General features: G+C 39.0%; 3 protein-coding genes across 3 annotated transcripts in view; 1 reads left to right on the top strand and 2 right to left on the bottom strand.

Annotated features, from left to right (window-relative positions):
- The window catches only part of etfbkmt (electron transfer flavoprotein subunit beta lysine methyltransferase), a 325,550-nt gene that overhangs the window by 85,005 nt on the left and 216,355 nt on the right, over positions 1-24,190 (bottom strand). The window lies entirely within an intron of this gene.
- Positions 5-12,532, top strand: pkmb (pyruvate kinase M1/2b). Its single transcript, XM_079603253.1, has 11 exons — positions 5-108; positions 1,996-2,174; positions 2,267-2,358; positions 4,368-4,499; positions 4,598-4,784; positions 4,934-5,204; positions 6,239-6,389; positions 6,487-6,639; positions 7,894-8,060; positions 10,877-11,058; positions 12,021-12,532. The coding sequence occupies exons 2-11, from the start codon at positions 2,024-2,026 to the stop codon at positions 12,125-12,127; spliced, it is 1,593 nt and encodes a 530-aa protein (XP_079459379.1). The 5' UTR covers positions 5-108; positions 1,996-2,023; the 3' UTR covers positions 12,128-12,532.
- hcn4l (hyperpolarization activated cyclic nucleotide-gated potassium channel 4l) overlaps positions 15,194-24,190 on the bottom strand; it is a 34,573-nt gene continuing 25,576 nt past the window's right edge. Inside the window, exons 5-8 of the mRNA XM_079603956.1 lie at positions 23,540-23,686; positions 23,198-23,438; positions 20,050-20,214; positions 15,194-19,402 (exon numbers count right to left, since the gene is read on the bottom strand). Coding sequence (XP_079460082.1) covers positions 17,835-19,402; positions 20,050-20,214; positions 23,198-23,438; positions 23,540-23,686 — 2,121 coding nt within the window. The 3' untranslated portion in view covers positions 15,194-17,834. The remainder of the gene's footprint in view (positions 19,403-20,049; positions 20,215-23,197; positions 23,439-23,539; positions 23,687-24,190) is intronic.

Here is a 24,190-nt window from a genome sequence, read left to right as displayed (position 1 = left end):
ACAAGCAGAGCTGTGGGAAGTAGTGCCGGTCAGTTCAGACTGGATAAGTTCAGACAGTGTCGGTGATAGAGATCAGAAGTTCTGACCTGCAGGCGTTCATCTTCTGAGGTAGGAGGACAGAGGATTTAAACAGCGAAGATCAAACTCAGTAGATGCGTATTACGACCTGAAAACACGCTTTAAATAAACGGAGACGTTTTAACCTCTAAAATAAACGTTTATTTGAACCATTCCATAGCCTAAATATAATTAGAAATACACATTTTTTTGCACGTATTACTGGCGCATTTAGGAGATATGGTTATTTATCGACACATTACGCACTTAGTTCATTGATTTATAACATATGTTTTGTCAAAACTTTTGCATATTCAGATTGTTATTGATATTTTATGTTTATTTTATATATTTAAAAAAATATTCTTATATATATTATTGGCTGATTATTGTACATTATAACATGATTTAATATGTATGTTCATTAACAATAACAATAATAATACTGATGATTATGATTATTTATTAATTTGACAAGTTGTCTTTTTTTCTATGAGATCACTGTTTGCTGGAATGTGTGTGTAAGAGTGTGTGCAGTTGTGCATTCAAACCCATCCAATGGCTCTCATTTACTCTTCATGTAACTTGTGGGGTTAAACACAGAAGTAAAGTTGATTAGTGTCATTTTATTAACATAAACACATCTTACATCAGTAGTAACATAGGGTTAGTGTTCTCCTGTAGACTGGTTGAATGACCTTTTCTTCAACTAACCTGATACAGAAGTTTTAAAACTAAATCATATGATAGGTATGTGCAAGGTTCAGAATTATTTGTAGTTATTCTCTGAAAATCTTGCTTTTCAAAATTGTTCACCCTTGTGAAAAAGAAGTGCTCCTAATTGTATTAATTGTGCATTCGTAGTTAGTTTAAAATCTTAAAAGTATATATTTTTTATAAACTGTACTTGCAGATAATAGAAATTAAATTAAATTGTTGATGTTGACTAACATACTAAAGCACGTACATTTGAACTGTAGTGTTATTTGATATTATATTACATTTCAAATTAACATATTTTTTGTTATATTCCTAAATTGCAACTTCATCAATACAGATGTTAACAAAATACTTACGTGACATACAAGTTTCAATAGAAATGACATAGTATATTTTATAATACAATTAGAATGATCAAATTCCATATAAAACGGTTAGTTCCGGTCCTTGATTCTGATTGGTTGAGCCGCGTTCGAAGCCGTTGTAAATTACTCAACAAACATACACATGTGACCGCATTACATTAGTATTTCTGCGCAACTGCCGTTTGTTGCTGCATGTGTTGCTTGGCAACCTCTTTGGAACTACATTGCTTGGCGGAGGAATAAATGTGTTATAACGTAATCTTTTTTGTTGCTGGTGTTTATTTTATGCATAAAATAAATATTAAAATTAATATTTTTATGGAGTAACCATTTTATAAAAGCAATAAGCCCCTTGAAGCCATGTTTTACAGTGAATTTAGAACAGCTAAGGGGGTTTTAGGCACTCCGCTCCGCTCTGCTTCGGGCCTAACAACGCCCCTTAGCTGTTCTAAATTCACTAAAACACGGCTTATTGCTTTAATAAAGATGTACTTAAGTCCTACTTATGTGAGTCTAAAAAGCACTTTTAAGTTCAACTAATATAATTTAATATAAATGTACACTTTAATACATTTTCATTTATTACAATTAACATGCAATTAAGTGCCAAAAACAAACATTAAAGTCTATTCTTTAAATGTATATATTTTTTGTAATAAGTACTTAAAAGTATGCTAAAGTGTAGCCTACTTCTTTTTCACAAGGACAGTCTTGTTTGAAATTTTTGCAGCATGGACTTGTCCATTTGTGTTCCAGTTCCACAGAAAAAGAGTTTCGGGGATAATAACAAGCTCAAAATAATCAGTGTCCTTACATAAGCCACCCAAACACGCTTTGTCCATGTTTCTTCCAGGACTTTCCAAGCAGTCGCAGCTCCAGCCATGTCTCAGACGAAGACTACAGGCTCTGCCTTCATTCAGCAGCAGCAGATGCCCGCTGCTATGGCGGAAACCTTCCTGGAGCACCTGTGCCTGCTGGACATCGACTCTGAACCGTCAGTGTCTCGCAACACAGGCATCGTCTGCACCATCGGTTAGAGGACCACATTAGGAAGTTCTTAATGCGAATTGTCCCTCAAAACGTTAAGGAAAAGTTTCCAATGTTTTGGTTTTTTCTTAATGCAGGACCTGCTTCCCGATCTGTGGAGACACTGAGGGAGATGATCAAGACCGGCATGAACATTACACGTATGAACTTCTCCCATGGAACTCACGAGGTACATGCGAATCCATTCCGCAGTCTATAATCTTAATTATTAATATATTAATATGATTTCTTCAAAAGTCTCTGATCCCCTTAGGTAGAATTTACGTTCGTACTATCGTAGATCCTCCGTTATTGTGGCATTTCCCACGCGCCTCTTCAAATGTCAGAAGTTGTAAGCTGATCCTGTCAGCCGCTCTGATCTGTCTGCTCAGTACATTGAGTAGAGTAATGTTGGGCTCAAGCCAGAGCGAGAGTTTAGACTGCCCTGACCTCTCCCTTTTAAAAGGCATGGCTTTTTTACTTTTTTCTTCATGGGACCTTTACTAGAGATTAATACATCAGGCGTGATATCATCAAGTGATGCAGTAGATATTTCCATCTCAGGGCTTCAGAGGGTCAAAAGCTCATGTTCCTTTTATAAAGTTGCTTCTAGTGTATGACAGGTAAGTGTGAGCACATAGTTCATTGAAAGGTCCAGTGAATGGTCCAATTCACAAAAATCTAACCTTTAATTGAAGTAAAACTATTTGAAATTGGGGAAAAATCATTATGAAATAAATGTTTTTCTCTAATACACATTGGCTACAATTTTATTCAATACTTTTTGCTACCCATGTTGATGCACTCTCCTCTTCAGTTTTCTATAGGTTTCAGGTCAGGGGACTGAGACGGCCATGGCAAAACTTTAATTTTGTGCTCAGTGGCACATTTTTGTGTTGATTTTGTTGAGTTTGTATTGGTTCCTTGTCCAGATGTATCCTCCACGGCCCATTATACGATTTCTATCAGAGGCCTGATTTTTTTATCTGTTGGTATTTGCTATTCTATGATGCCATATATCCGAAGGACCAGGACCTCCGGCAGAAAAAAAGACCCACAATATTAAATTTCCAGCGGTATATTTAACTGTGGGCATGGGGTACTTTTTATCCCTGTTTGCACCAAACCCATCCAGTGTGTTTACTGCCAAAAAGCTCTTTTTTAGCTTTATCTGACCATATCCGATTAGTTTTAATATTTGTTAATACCAAAATTAAATTTTGGAACTGAGGTCACTTTACATGATTTCTAATTCATAAACTATGGCAAAATGAAACTGTCCTTGTATTATTGTACTCTGGATTGCATTTGTTACTCACTGAAATAATAACTTCTTGTTGTTAATATAGCATTGTTACAGTTAGCCATTTTTTACATGTTGTGATATGGTTGTGAGGTGGTTGTGAGGTTACTGTCCCGCTTTTAGCTTACACACGTTCTGTAATGAATGGAATGACAACCAAAATATTGACTGAACTATCAGTAAAGCTGTCAGACCATTTATATTTATTCAACTGAGTTCAGTAGCAGTCAAATGTTTCTGTGGGTCCTGGGAAACATTACCCTGATTCTATATATACCTCTCTGTCTCTGCCTCAAGCCTGCGATTGGACAGACGGGACAGAGACTATCATGGATTGAGCGGTAGACTTTACTGCAAAGACATGTTCACTTTGTTCTTTTTATTTTGCAACATTCGGTAGAGTTCTACGGTTCTCAGAGCTCATGCTGTTAATCGATAAAACCGTCCACCTGGATGTCATGTTGTAGTTTTGTTTGGTATTATATAGGAGATTTTTTAAAAACGGATCATTCTATGCCACTATTGTATGATCTTCTTGTTCTTGCTGATTTTCCCTATTTTTACATTTAGATTATGTTTGCTGTCACCTTAAGCTCACTTAAAGTTAATATTTGAAACTTTATCTTCCTTCTGAGAGCAAGAATCAGAAGACAAGCAGGACAAAAAACAGAATAATAATAAAAATTGCCTATGGCAAGCACCATTAATTATTCAATGTTTCTAATAGAGTGTTCTAGAACAAACAACGTCTCACCTGGTATAGACCATAATATAGTAATATATATATTGTATGTTCTTCTTGTTCATGCTTATTTATACATTTAAATGACCCGTCTTATTCTCACTTAAAGTTAATATTTAAAACCACTGACGGTACATAACATTTTTTCATGCAGTACCATGCTGAAACCATCAAGAATGTCCGTGAAGCCATTGAGAGTTTTGGAGCTGGTAGCATTGAGTACAGACCTGTGGCCATTGCCCTGGATACCAAAGGCCCTGAGATCAGGACCGGACTTATTAAGGGCGTAAGTATAGCGTCTCATTTTCTAAAGTGTGGTTTTCAACATTAGAAACTCTGTTATAGATCTATAGGTCTATTTTCTCATGTATGTGGTTTCTTCAGAGTGGCACTGAGGAGGTCAAGCTTGTCAAAGGTAACATCATCAAGCTCACTCTGGATGACAAGTTCATGGACAACTGCGATGAGAAAACCCTGTGGTTGGACTACAAGAACATCACAAAGGTGGTGCAGCAGGGCAGCCATATTTTTGTGGATGATGGTCTTATTTCACTCAAGGTTAAGGAAATTGGTGAGTTCCAAGTCGAAATTGACTTCGAGTTCAATGAATCTCTCCTCTCATTACCACATAAAATGTACAACCCTTTAGCACATAATAAAAGTGATACATCATGGCAGGTCTGCCAAATTTCAATGTGTTAACATGGTTAAATGTTCCAGGTTCTGATTTCCTGAACTGCGAGATTGAGAATGGAGGCATTTTGGGCAGCAAGAAAGGCGTGAACCTGCCCGGGGCCAATGTTGACCTGCCCGCAGTGTCTGAGAAGGACATTCAGGACCTTCTGTTTGGTGTGGAGCAGGGCGTCGACATGGTTTTTGCATCCTTCATTCGCAAGGCTGCTGACGTGCAAGCTGTCAGGAAGGTGCTCGGAGAGAAAGGCAAGGATATCAAGATCATCAGCAAGCTGGAGAACCATGAGGGTGTGCGCAAGTGAGTGATAATATAAATAATATATAAAAATAAGAAAAATAAATACATATATATTTGGGATGCACCGATATGAAAATGCTGTCCGACCGATAATTCTTTATATTTGAAAGCCGATGTCCGATATATTGCCCGATAAATCTAAATCCAAATTTATATATAACTTTTGAGAGCCTGATTACAAAAACTAAAGTCTCACCATTAAAAGCCATGTCCCAAGCACACAATTACAATGCTCTCATTATAATTTTATGTAGCCGATATGACAGCACATGTTGCATTAACTGTATCTTCCTTTTTTGAAGTGATTCCAATCATATTTCAAGCAATTCAAAACCATCATAGCTAACAGTCCGCATCTGAAGCGTCTCAGCTAAAGGAAATAATCCGCTTTTATATATCGGCCAAATTTTCTTATCAGGCCAATAATGGTAACATTAAAAATCACTGAATTAAAGAATGCAGAAAGAAAATATATCCTGGTTTTCACAAAAATATAAAGCAGCACAACCGGTTTCAACATTGATAATAATAAGAAATGGTTCTTGAGCAGCAAATCAACATAATGATCATGTGACACTGAGTGAAGACTGGAGTAATGATATTGAAAATTTAGCTTTGCATCACAGGAATAAATTACATTTTACAATATATTCACATAGAAAACAGTTGTAAATATATTCACAATATGTTAATTGGAATTTCTTTGATTGCAAAAAGTGCAAATAAACAAACAAACCTCAACTTAAGTGAGTGTAACGGTAATGATCTATTCTATTTTGGGTTAGTAAATGATTATCCCACACCTCTTTCTGTTCTTCCAATTAGCTCTCTGTTATTTAAACCCTGAGTTCTCTTTAGTGCTTTGTCCTGGATTGTTTGTGTTATGTGGATATGTTCCCTGTTCCCTGAACCAGTTTGATTGATTTATTAAAGACTGTTTGCTCTTTGAATCTTGATCTTCAAGCGTTTCGCTACAACCACCCATGCAATGTTAAAGTGAGTTTGTTGCTCTGATTATTTCTTTATTTGTGTAGGTTTGATGAGATCCTGGAGGCTAGCGATGGTATCATGGTTGCCCGTGGAGATCTGGGTATTGAGATCCCTACTGAGAAGGTGTTCCTGGCTCAGAAGATGATGATTGGTCGTTGCAACAGGATTGGGAAACCAATCATATGTGCCACACAGGTTAGGACTGATACCAAGCAGAAGCAAATGAGCCGGCTCAGTTCAGCGAGCACGAATTGACTGTTGTTCATCCACCGATTTTCTCTTCGACTGACAGATGCTGGAGAGCATGATAAAGAAGCCCCGCCCCACCCGCGCCGAGAGCAGCGACGTGGCCAATGCCGTGCTCGACGGTGCCGACTGTATCATGCTGAGTGGAGAGACCGCGAAGGGAGAATACCCAATAGAGTCTGTGCACATACAGCATCAGGTATGACCAAGAGCGCCCCCTTCTGGCTGAGCCCTGACTGGTGCCTGATAAGTGTGGCAATGCTAATATTCGAATAACATACTGTACGGTTAGCATGCTAAGCAGAACATTCATGTAATCTTACCCCAAACCTCTTAACTCTAGAAGCACAGCTAGCAAAAGTAAACAGTAGCTTAATGCTATTGCTGTAACTGTATTGACTACACGTGCAATTAACAATTACTCTTATGAAAAAGAAATACAGTTTAGCATACTTTTTAAGTACTTGTTATTATGGAAATAATATGCTTTAAAGAATATACTTAAAGGGTTAGTTCACCTTAAAATAAAAATTCTGTCATTTTACTTTTTAGTTTTGAAGTACATTACAAGGGCACTATTAAGTGCACTTCTTTTTCGCAAGAGTATGTTAGCCTACCAGGATTTGTGGTTTGACATGCTTGTTTCTGTGCCATTTGTAATTAAGATTACCTGTTGGGCTGCTGTGGCGACGATTTCTCGCATGCTTATGAGGATCTGCAACACGCTAGACAGTTCCAGCTTCTTCGTTCACTATCAAAGGTTCCTTATCAAATTTACCAGCTATAAATAGAATTCTTTCTAGCTACATTTCCATCAAAAAAAGTTTTCGGGTGGTATCATGATACCAATGATGGTATCAGATGCTAATACTGTGATCTGTACTATGACAGAACACTAAGGGCCAGATTTATGCCAGCGCAAACCCTCTTTTGCCGTTAAAAAAACTACTGTCAGGATCTACTAAAGACTCAAGGTGAAAAATTAGCGCTGAAAAGGCATGGACAGGGTTATTTTTTGTAGTAAATCTGGCCCTAAAGGTGCAGCCACATTTACAAAATTTGGGCGACAAAGACGTCCATTGTCTGTTATTGTAGTGATGCGCGAAACACCACTCACATGGAAGTCAAATTCAAACCAACCAGCTTTCTGTTGGTCAACGCGCTGAATTTGCATGAAAAACATCTGCGAAATCTGCGAGGGGAAAATCCTAGCCTTCACTTGAAATTCCTGATCAAGTGGATTCCAGTTAAAAGGACTATTAAAATGTATTGATTTTCAAAATGCCAAAATGTAACCATATTATGAACGTGATTAAATTCCTATTAAATTACTGGATTTCACTGAACAACATTAAACATGACCACCACACCTTTAGTCAGAGCTGCATTAGCTTAACAATATAATAACAAGGTTCATGTATATCCTCATTTGTGTCAATTTTTGTTGCGTCAGATCGCCCGTGAAGCAGAGGGCGCTATGTTCCACAGGCAGTTGTTCGAAGAGCTTCGTCGTACTTCCCATCTGACCCGTGACCCCACAGAGTCCGTGGCCATTGGTGCGGTGGAAGCCTCCTTCAAGTGCTGTGCCAGTGCCATCATCGTCCTCACCAAGACTGGCAGGTCAGAGACACCCTTTTAAACCCTAAAGTCTTACAGTGGCATTTACACACCCACACATGGTTCTAATATTAGGTACAGTAACCTCAACTCAGTGTTGTGCACATGAGCTAAAGAATGTAAAACTTATGAATGCAAATGCTTTGTAGTATGCACCTCTTCTTATGCCATTTTTAGAGAGAGATTTTGCTTCCTCTTAAAACACATCATTTCATTTGAACAGTTGTGTAGAGTTAGTTAGCCACATTAAAGAGTCTCTGTCTCTTTGTCATTCTCATACATTATCCGATTTGCCTTGTGGCTGATCGAAATGCATCTCGTTGCGCTGAGCGAGACAGCCTGACCTTTGCAGGCCTGAACCTTGACATTTCATAGGCTAATTTAAACTCCTTATTCACTTGTCCCGCAGTAGGTCGCAGAGAGGCAAAAGTGCACATTCGTTGGGGCTTTTATACAGGAGTACGTGTTTTAGACAGACTCCAACCAGAGAAGATACAATTTCAAACAAGCCTTTGAATTATATCTATTTATTGCACGGCTATCTGGAATATTTTATTCTGATTGGTCAGTTGGATCATGTTGTCTGGTATTTTGTATAATAGTTGCTAAACTGTATAATAAATTGACAATGGTACACTTCGGGTTTATAGGGTTAATGATACTATTTTATATTGTCACATGTATGTTCTGGTTTGGTTTAGTTCTAATTCCTGTACCTGTTTTCCCATTTTCCCACCACCAGTCTGCCTCCCTAGTGTATTTAAACCCCGTGTTCTCTTAGTTCTTTGTTTGGTGTTGTACATATTGCTTGCATTTAAGCGGTTGTGTATGATTTCCTGTTCCTGTTGGATTTATTGGTTGAAGACTGTTTCTTGGATTTTCCTGCGCCGTGTAATTATTATAAGAGCACGAACCAAACCAACAAAAAATGGACGTACCAGCAGTCCGCCTGCTCTTCTTAGATCAGGTGCAGCATACCCTCGAGGACCACACAATATATTTTTTAGACCTGGCATGCCTTACACACTTTCCAGACCGCTCCCTATAAGTTTTTTCAGGCAAGTCTCAATGAGCGAACTAAGGCACGCCTCCCGGTGATGGTCCTTGAGGGGCATTCGCAGCATTTGTGGAGTGGGTGCTGGTGAGCTGCGGCTCCCCATTCACCATCTAACCAGCTGAGGAGGACATCACCAGTCTTCAGCCTTGCCACCTATGAATCAAGAACCTGAGCCAACCATAGACTGGGAGAACGAGCCCACCACAAAAAACGGAGGCAGTCTTCGTCCTGCATCCCGAGTCCCACAAAGAGCCTGACCAGGTGCGTGAGCCGGCAAAACCGTCCGTTCAAGTGGGCATCCTCGTGGAGTACGAGGGCATGGATGAGAGCCCCGCCTATACTCCCGCTGCTGAAAGGAATCTGTGCCAAGTCTACATAGAATGTTTTGAGAATTGGAGGAGGTTTTTCCCCAACCCCGGATTTCCACCAACTGCGGAACAGCTGCGGATCGGCTCCGCTGCATGTCTGCTCCGTGCTTCACCGTCCTGCAATACTCACCAGGTCCGGATTTGTTGTGGAATGGCTGCGGCCATGACTGACAGCTGAAGTCACAAGGACCCACGAGATTCACGTATGATCGCTCGATATAACCTGCACCGCACAATCTGCCCTGTGCTGAATTGCTGCGGAACGGCTGCGGCATCCGGCAAAAATAGAAGCTCTGCGTATCTGTTCCGGAGGGCAGCGGATCGCCGGAGCTGGGACGGAGTCGGAACGCAGCCATTCCGCAGTCAGTGAAAATACACACAGACTTTAATGGAAACCTATTGACTCCACTGCCGTTCTGGAGAGGATTCGCAACCGTTCCGCAGTTGGTGAAAATTGGGGGTTAGTCTCCTGTCATCGCTTGTCCCGCCCAGCTCAAAGTCTCCTGCATCTTTGATGGTCCCGCCCAGTCTCCCTCTCCCACCTCCTCTACCAAAGCAAGCCAGCCCCCTGGCCCCGCCTCCGCTTGTTTCCTTCAGTTCTTCGTTTTTTCTTCCGTTTTCTCCATTCTGCTGCGCGAATCCACCTTGGGCCTTCCGGGCTCCAGCTTCGCCTTGACGAATAGGGATCCCATGTCTCTGTCTCAGTCTGCCGAGCCCGTCACTCCACCTTGGCCTGCATACATAGACTAATGTCACGTGTATGTTCTGGTTTGGTTTAGTTCTAGTGCTTGTTCCTGTAATGGTTTCCTTTGTTCCCATTTTCCTGCGACTAGTCTGTTTCTATGGTTGCTGATTTGAGTTACTCACCTGTTCACTGTTACGTTGATTAGCCTCCCTTGTGTATTTAAGCCCTGTGTTCTCTTAGTTCTTTGTTTGGTGTTGTACATGTCATTTGCGTTTATGTGGTTGTGTATTATTTCCTGTTGTCGACATGTATGTTTTACATTTTAAACTATTAAAATACATGCATCTAATGTCCTCATTTTATGACCTAATAAGAAGAATTAAACAGTCGTGTTCTATTAGCAAATTAAAATCTCATGTAATGTGAGCTCATTTTAAAAGGAGACTCCATGACTTAAAATATGAATAATTGGAATTAATATGAATAATATTATTTATTTATTTATTACACATGAATACAAATATTTATTATTCATTTTAATGTTTAATAAGAAGAAAAAGAAGAATTTATGACATCATTGTGGTTGAATCTTAAAAGGAGAATAATTAGAATAATAGTATAATTAAGAATCAATTTATTATTACTTACTTATTTTATAATTCTGTCTTAATATTTTGTGTTAAACTTCGACCGGTCTATGTCTCCACAGGTCTGCCCAGCTGCTTTCCAGATACAGGCCACGTGCTCCTATCATGGCGGTGACCCGTAACGGCCAGACATCTCGGCAGCTGCACCTGTATCGCAGCATCATCCCCATCCTCTATACCAAGCCTGCCAATGATGTATGGGCTGAGGACGTGGATCTACGTGTCAGCTTCGCCCTGGAGATCGGTAATGAGACATCTAGACAAATCTAGTACTTCATCTAGTGTGACACTAACAGATGCACATTGATTTAGTCTTTAGTCACTTACCGAGCTGGTTACCTTTTACAGGGATGCATGCAGCTAGGGAAAATCACTTGATCGCTTTATTTAGTCATGAGGTGTCTATGAGTTGCCAAGAGAATATATAAATATACGTGAACTTCAGAACCCATGAAATTTGCTTGTGCAGTTTTCTGGTTTGACATATTTAAAGGAATTTGAGTTTCAATAGTCAATACAATACAATACAGTTTATACAAAGCCATAATTTGTTGCTTGTTATTGCTAATCAAAGGTAGACAATGGCATTTTTCTTCCAGAGATCATTTAATTAGAGAAAATTGAGTGCATACGCCCCTGAGTGCAAGACAATAATTTTGGTTCTATTATCGCAGACAAGAATATCGATACCGAATAATTTAATGTTAAATCCACTATTGTTTTATACAGAATTGTTCTATAGTCTATTCAGTATTTAATGCAATTACATCAGAAGTAACTATAATTAAATTACAGAAAGAGTAATTCTTTCTATTATTATTCTATTATATTAACATTAAGAGTAATTCTTTACTTTTTCAAGGGAAAATAAAATAAATTACAGTAATTAATTACTTGCATTACACCCAACACTGACTATAACTATAACGTTTCAATATTTGTTTCAATAAAGTCAGAATTAGCTGACTTTAAAGTTTAAACCGCTTGCCATAAGCTGTGCTTGGTGTGAAAGGCCTCAAAGCTAAAGCTAAAAGCTAGCAAGAAGCCTATGTAGTAAAAGTCACAAACTGCAATTTAACATGCAGTTAGTAAATCATGGATTATATGTGATTTAGATGTGGATTTAGATTTAGATATCAGACACTAAAACCATTTACCTTTGTACACGTAGGCCTACTTGTTTACACCCTCCATTTTGATTTTCAGGCAAGACCCGGAAGTACTTCAAGTCTGGCGACGTTATCATCGTTGTCACAGGCTGGCGCCCAGGATCTGGCTACACCAACACCATGCGCATTGTTGTGGTGCCTTGAGCGCAACCTCACGAACTGTAAACCCCATATATTTTCACATGCAAACAGCTGTTCATCCTCCAAACAAGATATTCAAGTCCCAAAAATAGACTTGTGGTGTCGTTCACATGCTTTAAATTCCCATCAAACTCATGTCATGTCGAGGAGATCCTTTTAATCCCTTTTCATCCCACTGCAAAATTATTTTCATCAGAACTGTTCTGTATGTGTTTACAGTGTAACTTTTGAGTATCCTGAATTTATGAATGTATTGTGGAATTCCATTATTTTCCCTGTATGTTTGTCTCCCTCTTTGAAACAGCTTATCATTTTGTATATGTTGTGCTTTCGCATAAGGCATATGGGCAAATATCCCAATAACGCCACCTCGTGGACTAAATTGAAAATACAGAATCTCGACAATTAGGTCAGTCCAATGTCATTTCTCTGTTGTTGATGTGTTTATATTTCTAAATAGCACCTCATGCAAAGTAATATCAAATACTTTTTAGAGAAATTATATTGAATTGTTGGCTACATGCGTAATGTGCTTGTATTAGAAAGTTATCAAGGTCTGTAGGCTACTCAATTAGCTGATTACCTGAGAGAGAGAAAAAAAAAGGTAATTTAATAATTAATTTGCTTTAGAAGGTGACCACTAGGGGTCAGTGTGTAATGGACACCCAAGGCGCATTATTAAAAACAAAACATGTAAAAACGTTCATAATTTAATCATTTCATTTATCTGGCTCGTGCTAAATAGCGACAACTAATACCCTGAATATTCCACCGGGAGGAGGGTATGAAAAAAAAGCACGGTCTAAATAAAAACTTATCTTCTGTGCAGGAGCCGGTTGCAGAGTGAGTCAGCAGTCCTGATGTGCAATTAAAATGTACACAGTAACTTTTCAAACTTTCTCAAGGGCCGACAATAAGGGGAAACTTCAGAGTAGCAGGTTTCGTTGCAGACTAGGGATCCATTTGGCATTAATATAAGGGGATCACGCTGTAATTAGCAGGGCTTGCAGTCTGGGTGTACCTTGGCTGCATTGTCAGAGTGACAGGGATCAGCTGGTCAATTTGTATGCAAATAGGGTGAGGCTTAGCCAGGCTTTGATTTGCCAGCAGGGCTCGCTGACATCAAGCCCGCTATGAGTGGAATTCAGAGCGGGACAAAGTATAAACCCCATTTCAGCCTTTGGTTTGTTCTTTACAAGCCCTAGGAAGGATAATACTTCTCTGGTGAGTATCAGATCTGAGCGAAACGTACAGATTAGATGCTCTGTTTCGCGATGATACTGATAGGGGTTAAACAGTCCAGTTTAGTGGGGGATGGAGAGCAAGACAGTGGGAGATTGATCCACTTCTGTCTCGGGGAAGTGGACGATGCTATCTCAGTTCCCCACTGGAGCTACACCGAGTGTCAGAAGCGCTGGAAAGGCTCAATAAGTGGGAGAAACAGCAGTGTGGATTTTCAAGGACACGACCTTGTGATTCTCTCGTTCTGTGGCAGTGTTACAGAAGCCGTATGCTCGACCCGAGATGATGAATGAATGCGAGAAATGCATTAGGGCTGTTGATTAAACATTTTGAGTCGAATTAATTACATTTCATTTATTAACATTAATATTAATTAAGTATACTATATCAATATTCACCTTATTTTTTCAACAGGGAAGTAAGTTGCTTCTGGATGTGCAAGACTGATTCATCTGCTTGTTAAAGTCACCATGAAATCAAAATGGACAACTCTTATTTTTTTTATGGAATATTGCAGCAGTTATAAATGATTTATTCGTGTACATAATTATTGATTTTTTTTTTTAAATAATGTGCCCTCGTATGTTAAAGGTTGTATCAGCGATTTCAGGCCCAAAAATAAATGATCACATTCATCTAATCTTTCCTAACGATCCGCTAGCTGCCCGCCCCATAAGCAGGCCGTCAGAAAACCACGTCTCTGTAGGACGCCTAGGCTCTGAGATCTGCACACAAAAACAATTGGTTTCACCAACCACTCAAAACAAAAATAAATAGTGTTCCAACCAATCCCCGACAGGGGCTGGGTGTGAGGTTTTGCGCTCGTGCACGGCTGCACGCGAAGTCGGAGCTGAAGAAGAAGCCGTGTTTTGGAATAAACACGATGGTATTCCCTCGCCCTAATCCTCCTCTTGGGGATTGACTCAACCATGTTCAATTTCTCTTGTTCATTGATAGACGCTGGCTTCTTCTTCAGCTCCGACTTCGCGTGCAGCCGTGCACGAGTGCAAAACCTCACAACACCCAGCCCCTGTCGGTGATTGGTTGGAACTATTTATTTTGGTTTTGAGTGGTTGGTGAAACCAATTGTTTTTGTGTGCAGATCTCAGAGCCTAGGCTGCCTACAGAGATGAGTTTTTTTGACGGCCTGCTTATGGGGCGGGCAGCTAGCGGATCGTTAGGAAAGATTAGACGAATGTGATCATTTATTTTTGGGCCTGAAATCGCTGATACAACCTTTAACTTTCCCTGCCTTTTGCAGCATAATCTCTTCTCTGATGACGTGTTTGTTGGCGCGAGGGCGGGGCAACCTGTCACTCACATGAGATTGACCAATAGCAAACTACAACTATCTAATCAATTACCAATAGACAAAATCAAGTCCTGTCTTTTTTCTTGTTAGAGAAGTTGTTTCACTGGGATATACATCACAAAAGAGAAGGACTATCGCAACTTCTATTTCATCCCAATGTGTCACAGTTTCTGGGTCCAAACAGAACAAGCGTTGCTTATATGAGTTGTGTCCTAATTCGCATACTTATGCACTATTCTATGCTGTTTTGTTGTATAAAACATAGTTTATAAATTAAAAATAGAAAAAGTAGGCTATTGAAATGAGTAAAGGCTTGGACCCGGAAACTGTATTTCTTACATCACGACTTTACAGGTCCATAGGTAAATAATTTGAGATAACTATTATATTAAATTAAAGTAATATAACAAATACCCGTTTGCAACATCAAGGAACTTAACAGACTGTTTTTGTACAGCTAAAATAACTGGAAGCCACTCTTACAAAAAAAAGGGTAGGTATTGTTTGTTGTTTTTAATATCATTGAAAATTAAATTAATGTGGTATTATTAACAGCCCTGATACAAATATAATAAAATATGGGGAGGAATTTTCAAGATGGTACATGGTCAGGAAGAAAGAAAGAAGGAAAGATAAACAAAGGTCATAATAACACAGACTTAACAAAGGAAAACATTATCATTTAATTTTTTTACAATTATTTATCAATTAACAGTTGAAATTAAATATCATATAGCTATACTCATGAATATTCGTACATACATGACTATTCAGTATTCATAATGAACATTATATTCTGTAATATTTTGATTCTGAACTGAAGCATGTTAGTCATATTACATATCGTTACTATAATTATCATTATAATGAAGATAAAGTGAAACACTGACCAAATATGGCAAGTTGGCTATCTTCCAACTCCAAAAAAAGAGGGGAAAAAAGGCTGTAATTGTTCAAAACGTGAAAATATTGCACTATGTTTGTGAATTCTGAAGGGGACATATTGAAGCCGTTTAAGATGGAAGAACAATTAGTTTTTTGATGAATTGAAAGTGCACTGAAGACTGATGCATAATGACACAACTTGTTCATCGTGGATATGCCATATGGCTTAACCATTTTGCCATACAGTGACTATAAATACTGTTTTGAACTATTACAATTTTTAACCCAAAATGACTGAGCATCCTTTATGAACTCATAGGCCATCCATACGTGACCACCTCTTAATAATGTCAGGCTGTCTGTAATGACGTTGGTGGGGTTAAAATGCTACTGTATAACAATCATTAATGATACCTCACTTTGGTTATGATAAACAATAAATGCACAGAATATTATAAAATGCTACAACATAAATGCACAGTAAAACACGCATACACTCATACTCAGACCTGAAAAGGAGAAATATTACAGTGTAATGCATTGTGTGCTCTGTAATACTAACAAAAAGCTCTTTGATGCTTTGATATTTAACTCATTAATTTTCAACATCACATACCACTCTCATTTGCATTTTGCCTTGCAATTTTATCCAACTTCAATGCAGGGAACAATGTTAACTTGAAAAAATCAGGCTCAGAAAATTTAAATAATGATATGATAATCAAATGCATATTGCAAGAATGGAACAGAATTGAGTGAAAGGACCGAGTGTTGCATAATGACAGAATCTGTAGACTGATGGTGACAGTATATAGATTATGAATATATAGATTAACAAAACAAACACATACACAATAAATAGATATATACATAGACATGTATTATAAAATCATATAAATTATACAATATATAATAACCTGGGACAAAGCAGGGAATTATCATGATCAACCTGTGTAAGCTTTGCTCAAAAGGAAGGACACTTAGAAAAATACTATTCCTCCTTTTACCACCAGCCACATATGACGTGTCATAGCAGGTGCTAAGCTAACTATTGTGTTAGCAGAGTTCTTTTATGTTAGTATGCTGTACCTTTGCTGCATTGCATCTCAAATGGTCAAAAATGTTTAATTTCACAGATATGAAATACAATACATGTATACTAACCAAAACATGTATTGCACAACCAGAAAACATATGCAACCTCGTGCAAATTGTGGGGTATAGACAAAATGTGCATTTTAACAGATGCCAAATGGAAGTTAAAACATACAAACCAAAATCTAAGATGACTTATGTAACTCATAAGCTTTGGTAACTGCAGTGGGCTCTTCTTTTTTTTATAACTGTGTCATATTGGTTGTGTCACTGCCATCCAGTATTTTTAGTTTGACAGGAAGAAAGCTGCAATTTACAGTTCAACCTCTGTGCACGTACAAAAACCAAGCATACAGTTTTATTGCTTAAGTACTGCACAAATTCACATACAAAGCGCATACAAAATGATTGCAAAACATTCTTAATGTTCTCGGTTCTGTTATGGAAGTGAGGGTGTAATTCCCTGGTGTCCAGACACTAAGGCAGTATTGTTACAAAAAGGAAAGGCCATAGATACTGAGCAGTACCTCTTTGTCAGCAAGGAGGTATGGGGTCAAGGTCAAGCGGAAAGATCTTACTAGGTCTAGATAATTGGGAGGTTGAGGGCTAGGTTTGATTGGGCATGTGTGAATGTTTGTGTGCATCTCTGTGTTTGTATATATCTGTGCTAGTGCCACCTCCCCGGAGAGACCTGTACGACATGTTCTTTCACAGTGACAGATGATGCCCGACTGATGAAGTGCGACGGACGAATGTAGCTTTGCTTCCCTGACCCAGCATAAATTCCCTTCTTTAAAAAGAGCACACTATTATAACATTACAATAGCAATCGCACGCTCACACGTACACACAATCACAAACACACATACATCCTTTAGAATTATTACTTTGAAGTAACTTTTTTTTGGAAGTCATAATTTGCATATCCCTATACAGTCTTATCATCAGACAATAATATTGCAAAAATTACTGACAGAACATGGAAGACAAATTTAAGTCCCACCGTAATTTTTCTGTGAGTTTTTAGTCCATTTCTTCGTTTGGCATAACAAATAGGGAAGTCATTGGACCAATAAAAAATCCAAGTAGATGAACATACACCCTCCCTCTCTGGTGAGAAATGTCACAAATGTCATTAAATGTTGCTCACTCATTGCAGGAGGGTGTAGACCATTCTCACAAGTTCGATGGGAGTTTTGGGTGCAAGCTTGGTGTCCCAGGGGTGGACCTATCACTAGACCCATGGGCTGGCGACCCACCTGAGGACCCAGTCTGAGTTATAGACAACTTTGAAGTTTGTCTCGATAGGACAACATGACCAGGTATTGAGCTAAATGGTTTGATAATCGGAGGCGGTGAATGTAGAGGTGAGTAACCTGAAGCCGATCCTCTGTGATGGGATAAGTCTGGCGGTTCTGGTCCTCTTCCAACTAACTTGGACTTTTCAGGTAGTCCTGGGGTGGGGAGGGACATGGAAATGGTGGTTAAGTCTTGTGAAGGTAGGTCAACTAGAGATCCACCCCGTTGTCTTGTTTGAGGTGGTGGTGGAAAGAGTGTCTGAGGAGTTAGGAGTGAGCTTTGGGATCCAGAGATGCTAGCAGGGTTGCTGTGCATGGACATCCTCATCTTCTCCACTGTAGGACTCTGGCACGTGGGAGTCCAAGCTGAAGGTGTGCTACATGGGGACACATTTCCAGACCCATATTGTGCAAGGGAAGCAAGAGCAGATGGTTCTTGGGAAAGCTGGGAAAGAACATCTGGCTGTAGACCAATCGGAGTGTGCTGGGATGGGACTTGTTGGGATGGGATGGGACTTGTTGGACTCGGGACTTGTTCAAGAATGCTCCTGGAGTGGATAGGGGACTCTGTTACAGGAGACTGGGAGGCTGTCCTTTTAACTTTATTCAAGTCTTGACTTGGTTTTGTTGGTTGAGGATTTGGCTGAGCTGAATGCAGTTGGGTCAGGATGGGACTTACAGAGTGCGCTATCAAAGGAGTAAGGGTGGATGTAGGGGTAACTGATAGCTGGACAGCCTCTCCTCCAACTGCTCCTTGTTGGAAGAAACCACGAAGTGATGCAGCAATGCTGGGGAAAGAGGCCTGAGGAAGTTGTGGTTGAGAATGAAGCTGGGCAACACTGAAGTCTTTGGACCCGTGGGAGACAAAGGGTCTATGAGGGTAGGAGGAAGACTCTGTGATGCTGGAGGTGGTGGTGGTGACAGTTGTTGTGATGGTGGATGGCAGAGAGCTGGAGGACGGTGGTGGAGATGTGGAGGTAGATGATCTCTCAGCCCTGAGTGTGTCCAGAATTGGGGTCTCTATACAAGAGCTGAACTGTGAACTGGTTGATGAGGAGCCACCAAATGCAGCAGCGCCCGAAAGTGCAGTTGAGAACCTTTTTGCATATCCTGGCTGATCTTTCAGCGGGCCAAGCAGCGGGACAGGGGGTCGGAAGAGGGAATGGGGTAAATGGGGGTGGCGAGTCAGGGCAATGGCTACAGAAGTGGTGGCTGCGGCAGCTTGTAGTGGAGCCTGAATAAGAGGTGCCCAGATGACGGGGGTGTGGGAAGATGGAGTCTGTACTGGGTGAGGAGCTGGGGTAGGTGTCTGCAGGAGGTGGGCACAATGGGCCATATCCCTGTCGTGCTGCACAATCTGCTGGATGATCTCGTTTTCTTGGTAGTTCAGAACTCCGGAATTAAGATCCCGTTGGACCTTGTGTTGGAGGACAGAGCTTTTCTTTCCTGTGAGGACAAAAAGGAAGACAGAAAAGCATGGATAAACTCAATAATGTATTTTGACTTAAGCTTTAAAGGAAGAAAAATGTAGGGATGGGAAAATTAACATGTTTATTTCATGCGATTAATATGGAATGGTTCCTTTGATTGCTTCACTCTGTACTTGGATACTTCAACTGGCAATTCCAGAGCTAATCCATGGAAATGAGTCCAAGTGAATCAAAATGAAATAAAAATGGATCAAAGTCACTGGTCTTAGTCAAAAGATGCATGTATAGTTCATGCCTTCATGATCACTAGAAACTTCTAGGAAGGTGTGTTGGAGCTAAACTCTGCAGGAAAGTGGCAATACAGGAGCAGGTTTGGACACCACTGACTTAAGCCATATGAGTTGTTCGATAAATGTTAACCAATAGCCAAACAGCTATTTAAACATTGGTTTAGCGGATTTTTCCCCCTTATTGAATATCCTGTTTCAGATTATGATACCACACATTATGCAAGTGAAAAGGGTTGCGAACTGCAAAATTGACAAAAGCAAGGGACAAGATGTGACCGCTTATTAAACTCTCCACTCTTCAAACTCTCCACTCTCCACTCACATCTCAGAGCAGCTGTGAAAAACATAAGCCTGTTGAACTGACAGCTCTCACCTATGCGGTCAAGGCGATCGAGGGCTACGGTCTCAAAGGCGCGTCGCATCATAGGGTACTCCTCCAACACCTCGTTGAAATGGTCCACAGAGAGCGAGTACAAACGACAGTATGTGTCCGCTCTGACGCTGGCTGTTCTTCTGCCTCGAGTCAGCAAACAGATCTCTGTGGACATTTTGCAACATGAGGCAAATGAAAACCACACAAGAAGAACATGTATCCTAAGAGCAACCACGTGGAAAGAACAATTTTACAAGTATATGTAAATAATAGAATGAATGAATAAAGAGTAAATATACCCTAGTATCCAGCCCCTAACTGACCATTAAACATAAATGTCTTCAGCCTATGTTTAGAGCACTCCAGCACTATTAATATGTGCATAAATCCACAATAGTGGGAACCATGAATTAAATATACTTGCTGTGACTCAGACTTTATATACTTTGAGCCTGTTTTTTTTTAATGGCCTTTTTTAATCTGCACCCAGAACATTAAAATACAATTTTGACAGCTTAAAGTTTTACTCAGCCATCATCTGTCCAGTCAGATCACGGAGTAAAAGCTTGAAATGCCGAGGAAATTTCTAAGCGACAGACAAGCAGGAGTTTGAGGAGAAGACACAGGGGACTGTCAACACTAATGTGGTAATCGAGTGTTCCCAGTCAGTATCTCACCTTCAAACCCAAGAAACACAGTTTTACTGCTTTCCCAAAAGTTCACTGACTGGATCATAGCATTTTTAAAACCTAAAAAAGTGAATGTGCATGGTTTCTGTACAGTTAAACACGCTAAGACTTAGCCACTAAACTGCATGAATTAAATCACATTTTTTTCTTGTTTTAAGCTTAAATCTAACAGTTAGGTTATTGCTTAAAGCAAGCATTAGCAATTTGCCAATGGTAGAACAAAATAAACCTAATTCAAAATATATTCTCCGATAACAGGTTGCTGAATGGCCAATGTAGCATGTGCTCAGGGTCATTTTGGCTGTTGGTCTGTCACAGAAACAAAGTTTTATTGCTCAACATACTAATTTCAATGATCTGTTAGTAGTAGTGGTAGTGAGTGAGTGATATTCCAAATAGCTTATACCACTTAAGAAGATATTTTTGAATGTTTGCATTTGTGCAGCTGATATTTCCGATGGGTGCTGGATAATAATACTATGGGGATAAATGTGGTGCTGTTGGTCATTCAAGAACCTGAAATATGAGGTTGTGTTGTTTGGGTAAGACAGAGGGGTAGAATGGGCTGTAGAGATTAATTTCACTCTCTTTCTCTCTGTCTAGTCGTCAATGCCAGAGTCATAAAGAACACGCTGCCAAGAGCCAGTCCATCAGAACACATTCACTAACACACATCCTGAGAGGGGGCATGAGGGCCGGTCGGGAAAGATGGAAAAACAGAAATAAAGAATGAATGACATAAAAATACAAAGACAACATGTTACCATGATAATACCGTGTTTATTCCCCCAGCATACCGTAATTAGAAATGCTAAAATATAGTTAATAAATCAATTAGTTTAGGGTCAGTAATATTTTTAACGTTTTTGACTGTCTAATGCTCACCAAGCCTGCATTTATTTGATCAAAATACAATAAAAACAGTAATATTGTGAAATATTATTACAATAATTTTTTTTAAATATAATTTAAAATGTAATTTTATTTATTCCTGTGATGCAAATCTGAATTTTCAGCATCATTACTCCAGTCTTCAGTGTCACATGATCCTTCAGAAATCATTCTAATAGGCTGATTTGCTGCTCAAGAAACATTTCATTTCATATTAAATAGGCTACAGTTAAAATATTTTGTAAACTATGATGCATTTTTTCAGTATTCTCTGATGAATAGAACATTCAAAAGAACAGTATTTGAAATACTTTTGTAACATTTTAAATGGCTTTACTGTAACTTATTATCAATTTCATGCATCCTTGCTGAATAATAATATTAATTTATTTTTAAAAAATCATACTGACCTCAAACTTTTGAATGGTACTGTATGTGTGCTATTTCACATTCTAATTTTCTTGAATTTTCTTGAAATAATAAAACAGTAGGTAGTTTACAGTATATACTTTGCAGTGTGTTTGCAGTATTGCACCAGCATTGCATTCTCAACTAAACCCGATAGACAAGAGAAAGAAAAGATGACATATGTTAGGTGAGCTTGGTACTAGGCCACAATCCAAACTCCTCTTCCTTTTTGCACTTTCACACAGGGTTTATGGGAAAAGAGATTATGAGCGGCTTGTTGAACATGTAATGACCTCAAACGAGCCCGGGCAGAAGGGAAGGTTTTCCCCCCCCCCGAAAATATGATGACATTTTTTTTCTTGACTAAATCTGCAGCTCACTGATAGCACAAACTACTTAGTTGTGATCCCAGAATCACACAGGAGACAGTAATAGAGTTTTTAATGGCACAGAATGCCAGGAAAGAGGCTAGCTTGCATACGGAGACCAGGTGGCGTATCATTTATTTCTAAATATTTGCATCACCCTCATTTTTCCTCAGAAAATAGAGAATGTTGATTTGTATGATAGACTCACCATTTGCATACAAGATAAACTTTAATGTGAATAAATAGTTTGTCATTTTTGCAATTGTGAAAGGCATTTAATAATGGACATTGGACAACATAAATGATACCTTCACAAATGCTTTAAAAACAGAAAAATGTACAACATGCACATCTATGTGGATTCATACAATGGTAATTGTAATGAGAAAAACTGCGGCGAACCGTCTCTGATGACAAAGCTCAACTCAAACTGTTATCTTCCCCTCCTTCCTCAATCTTGTGAGGAAAATTAATTTCATGAATGGTTAACTTATGCTGGCTGAGGAATTTCCCCAGGCTCCAAAAGCATGGCCATTCACTGATTTTGGTTCCCTTGGAGAACCAGCCGATAACACTGAAGAACACAGCGGTACCAGCCTGAACATTAAGCACATACAACCTCTCTAATAAAAACACAAACTTATTTGCTGCAACTTAAATGCCACTCCATCAACATTAGTTTCTAAGAGAATTTCAAAGCCATCATCATATAAATATTAATAAACATGTAAAGATTGCATCAAACCATCCAATCAGATCACAAACATCTTGCTGATATCAGTGTTCACTTACCTCCAAAGTAAGACCCGTCCGAGATCTTGGTCTCGTTGCTGCCCTTCGTCAGGACAGTTAGTACACCGTGTTGGATGAAATACATCTTCTTTCCGACAGTCCCCTCTTTGATAATGTAATCTCCTGGCTGGAACACCTCGAAACGTAGCTTTGTTAGCATGGAGGTCACAAAGTTGGGATCTGCGTTGGCAAACAACGGCATGGTGGCCACAAGCTTTCGACAGTTAAAACTGATGATTTCCTGTAAACAAAAAATAGAGTATAGCAAAATAGGTGGATAGGATAGAATACAAAGAAATGGAATAAAAGTATACGCTAAATGTCTTGTATTTTACTACTAACCTCTCTGAGCGGCTCGTTTAGTTCTCCCAGAATGCTCTCCTCATCAAACATCTTGCCCTGATAGCGATGCTCATAGTAATCATGGATCCTCTGCCGCATGTCTGCAGGAAGTTTGTGGAAGGACATGTATTGCTCCACCTGTTTGTACTGCACAAATGACACATACACTATATTTATCAGCCTGAATATTACACAATTATCTACATGTCTAGCTTAGCAACAGTAAAAAAAAAAAAGGAATGCGGGTGCTAATGAGATCATTTGGAACCGTTCCTGAAGGACAATAGTGGGATATTAACATTAATATCGTGTTTGGTTAATATGGATATTAACCAAATAACATCAACAAGTAAAGACTAAATATATATTTAAAGTGTAAATGTACACTAAATAGATATTTTAATTTTTTTTTTTTTTAAATACAAATATGAAACAGAGAAATGTCAGTTTATCCAATAGGATCTTATTTGAATCTTATTGTTTCCAAATCAAAGAAATTCTATTACAAAACACAAATCAAAGCAAAACACACAGCAAAACAAAAAGCAAAGCAAAGCAAAGCAAAGCAAAGCAAAAAACAAACAAAAAGCAAAACAAAAAACAAAGCAAAACACACAGCAAAACAAAACACAAAGCAAAGCAAAAAACAAA

The sequence above is a fragment of the Phoxinus phoxinus genome, assembly GCF_949152265.1.
Source record: "Phoxinus phoxinus genome assembly, chromosome: 25".
In the NCBI taxonomy this organism is placed as follows: domain Eukaryota; kingdom Metazoa; phylum Chordata; class Actinopteri; order Cypriniformes; family Leuciscidae; genus Phoxinus; species Phoxinus phoxinus.
The sequence above is the reverse complement of the archived record's forward strand: the minus strand, read 5'-3'. Positions and strand labels throughout refer to the sequence as shown.

Excerpts from the sequence above, each read along its gene's own strand:
- pkmb (XM_079603253.1), top strand. The coding sequence starts at position 2,024 with ATGTCTCAGACGAAGACTACAGGCTCTGCCTTCATTCAGCAGCAGCAG. Across the intron at positions 6,390-6,486 it reads CAATCATATGTGCCACACAG|ATGCTGGAGAGCATGATAAA; the intron begins GTTAGGACTGAT and ends TTCGACTGACAG. Across the intron at positions 11,059-12,020 it reads CAGCTTCGCCCTGGAGATCG|GCAAGACCCGGAAGTACTTC; the intron begins GTAATGAGACAT and ends TTTGATTTTCAG.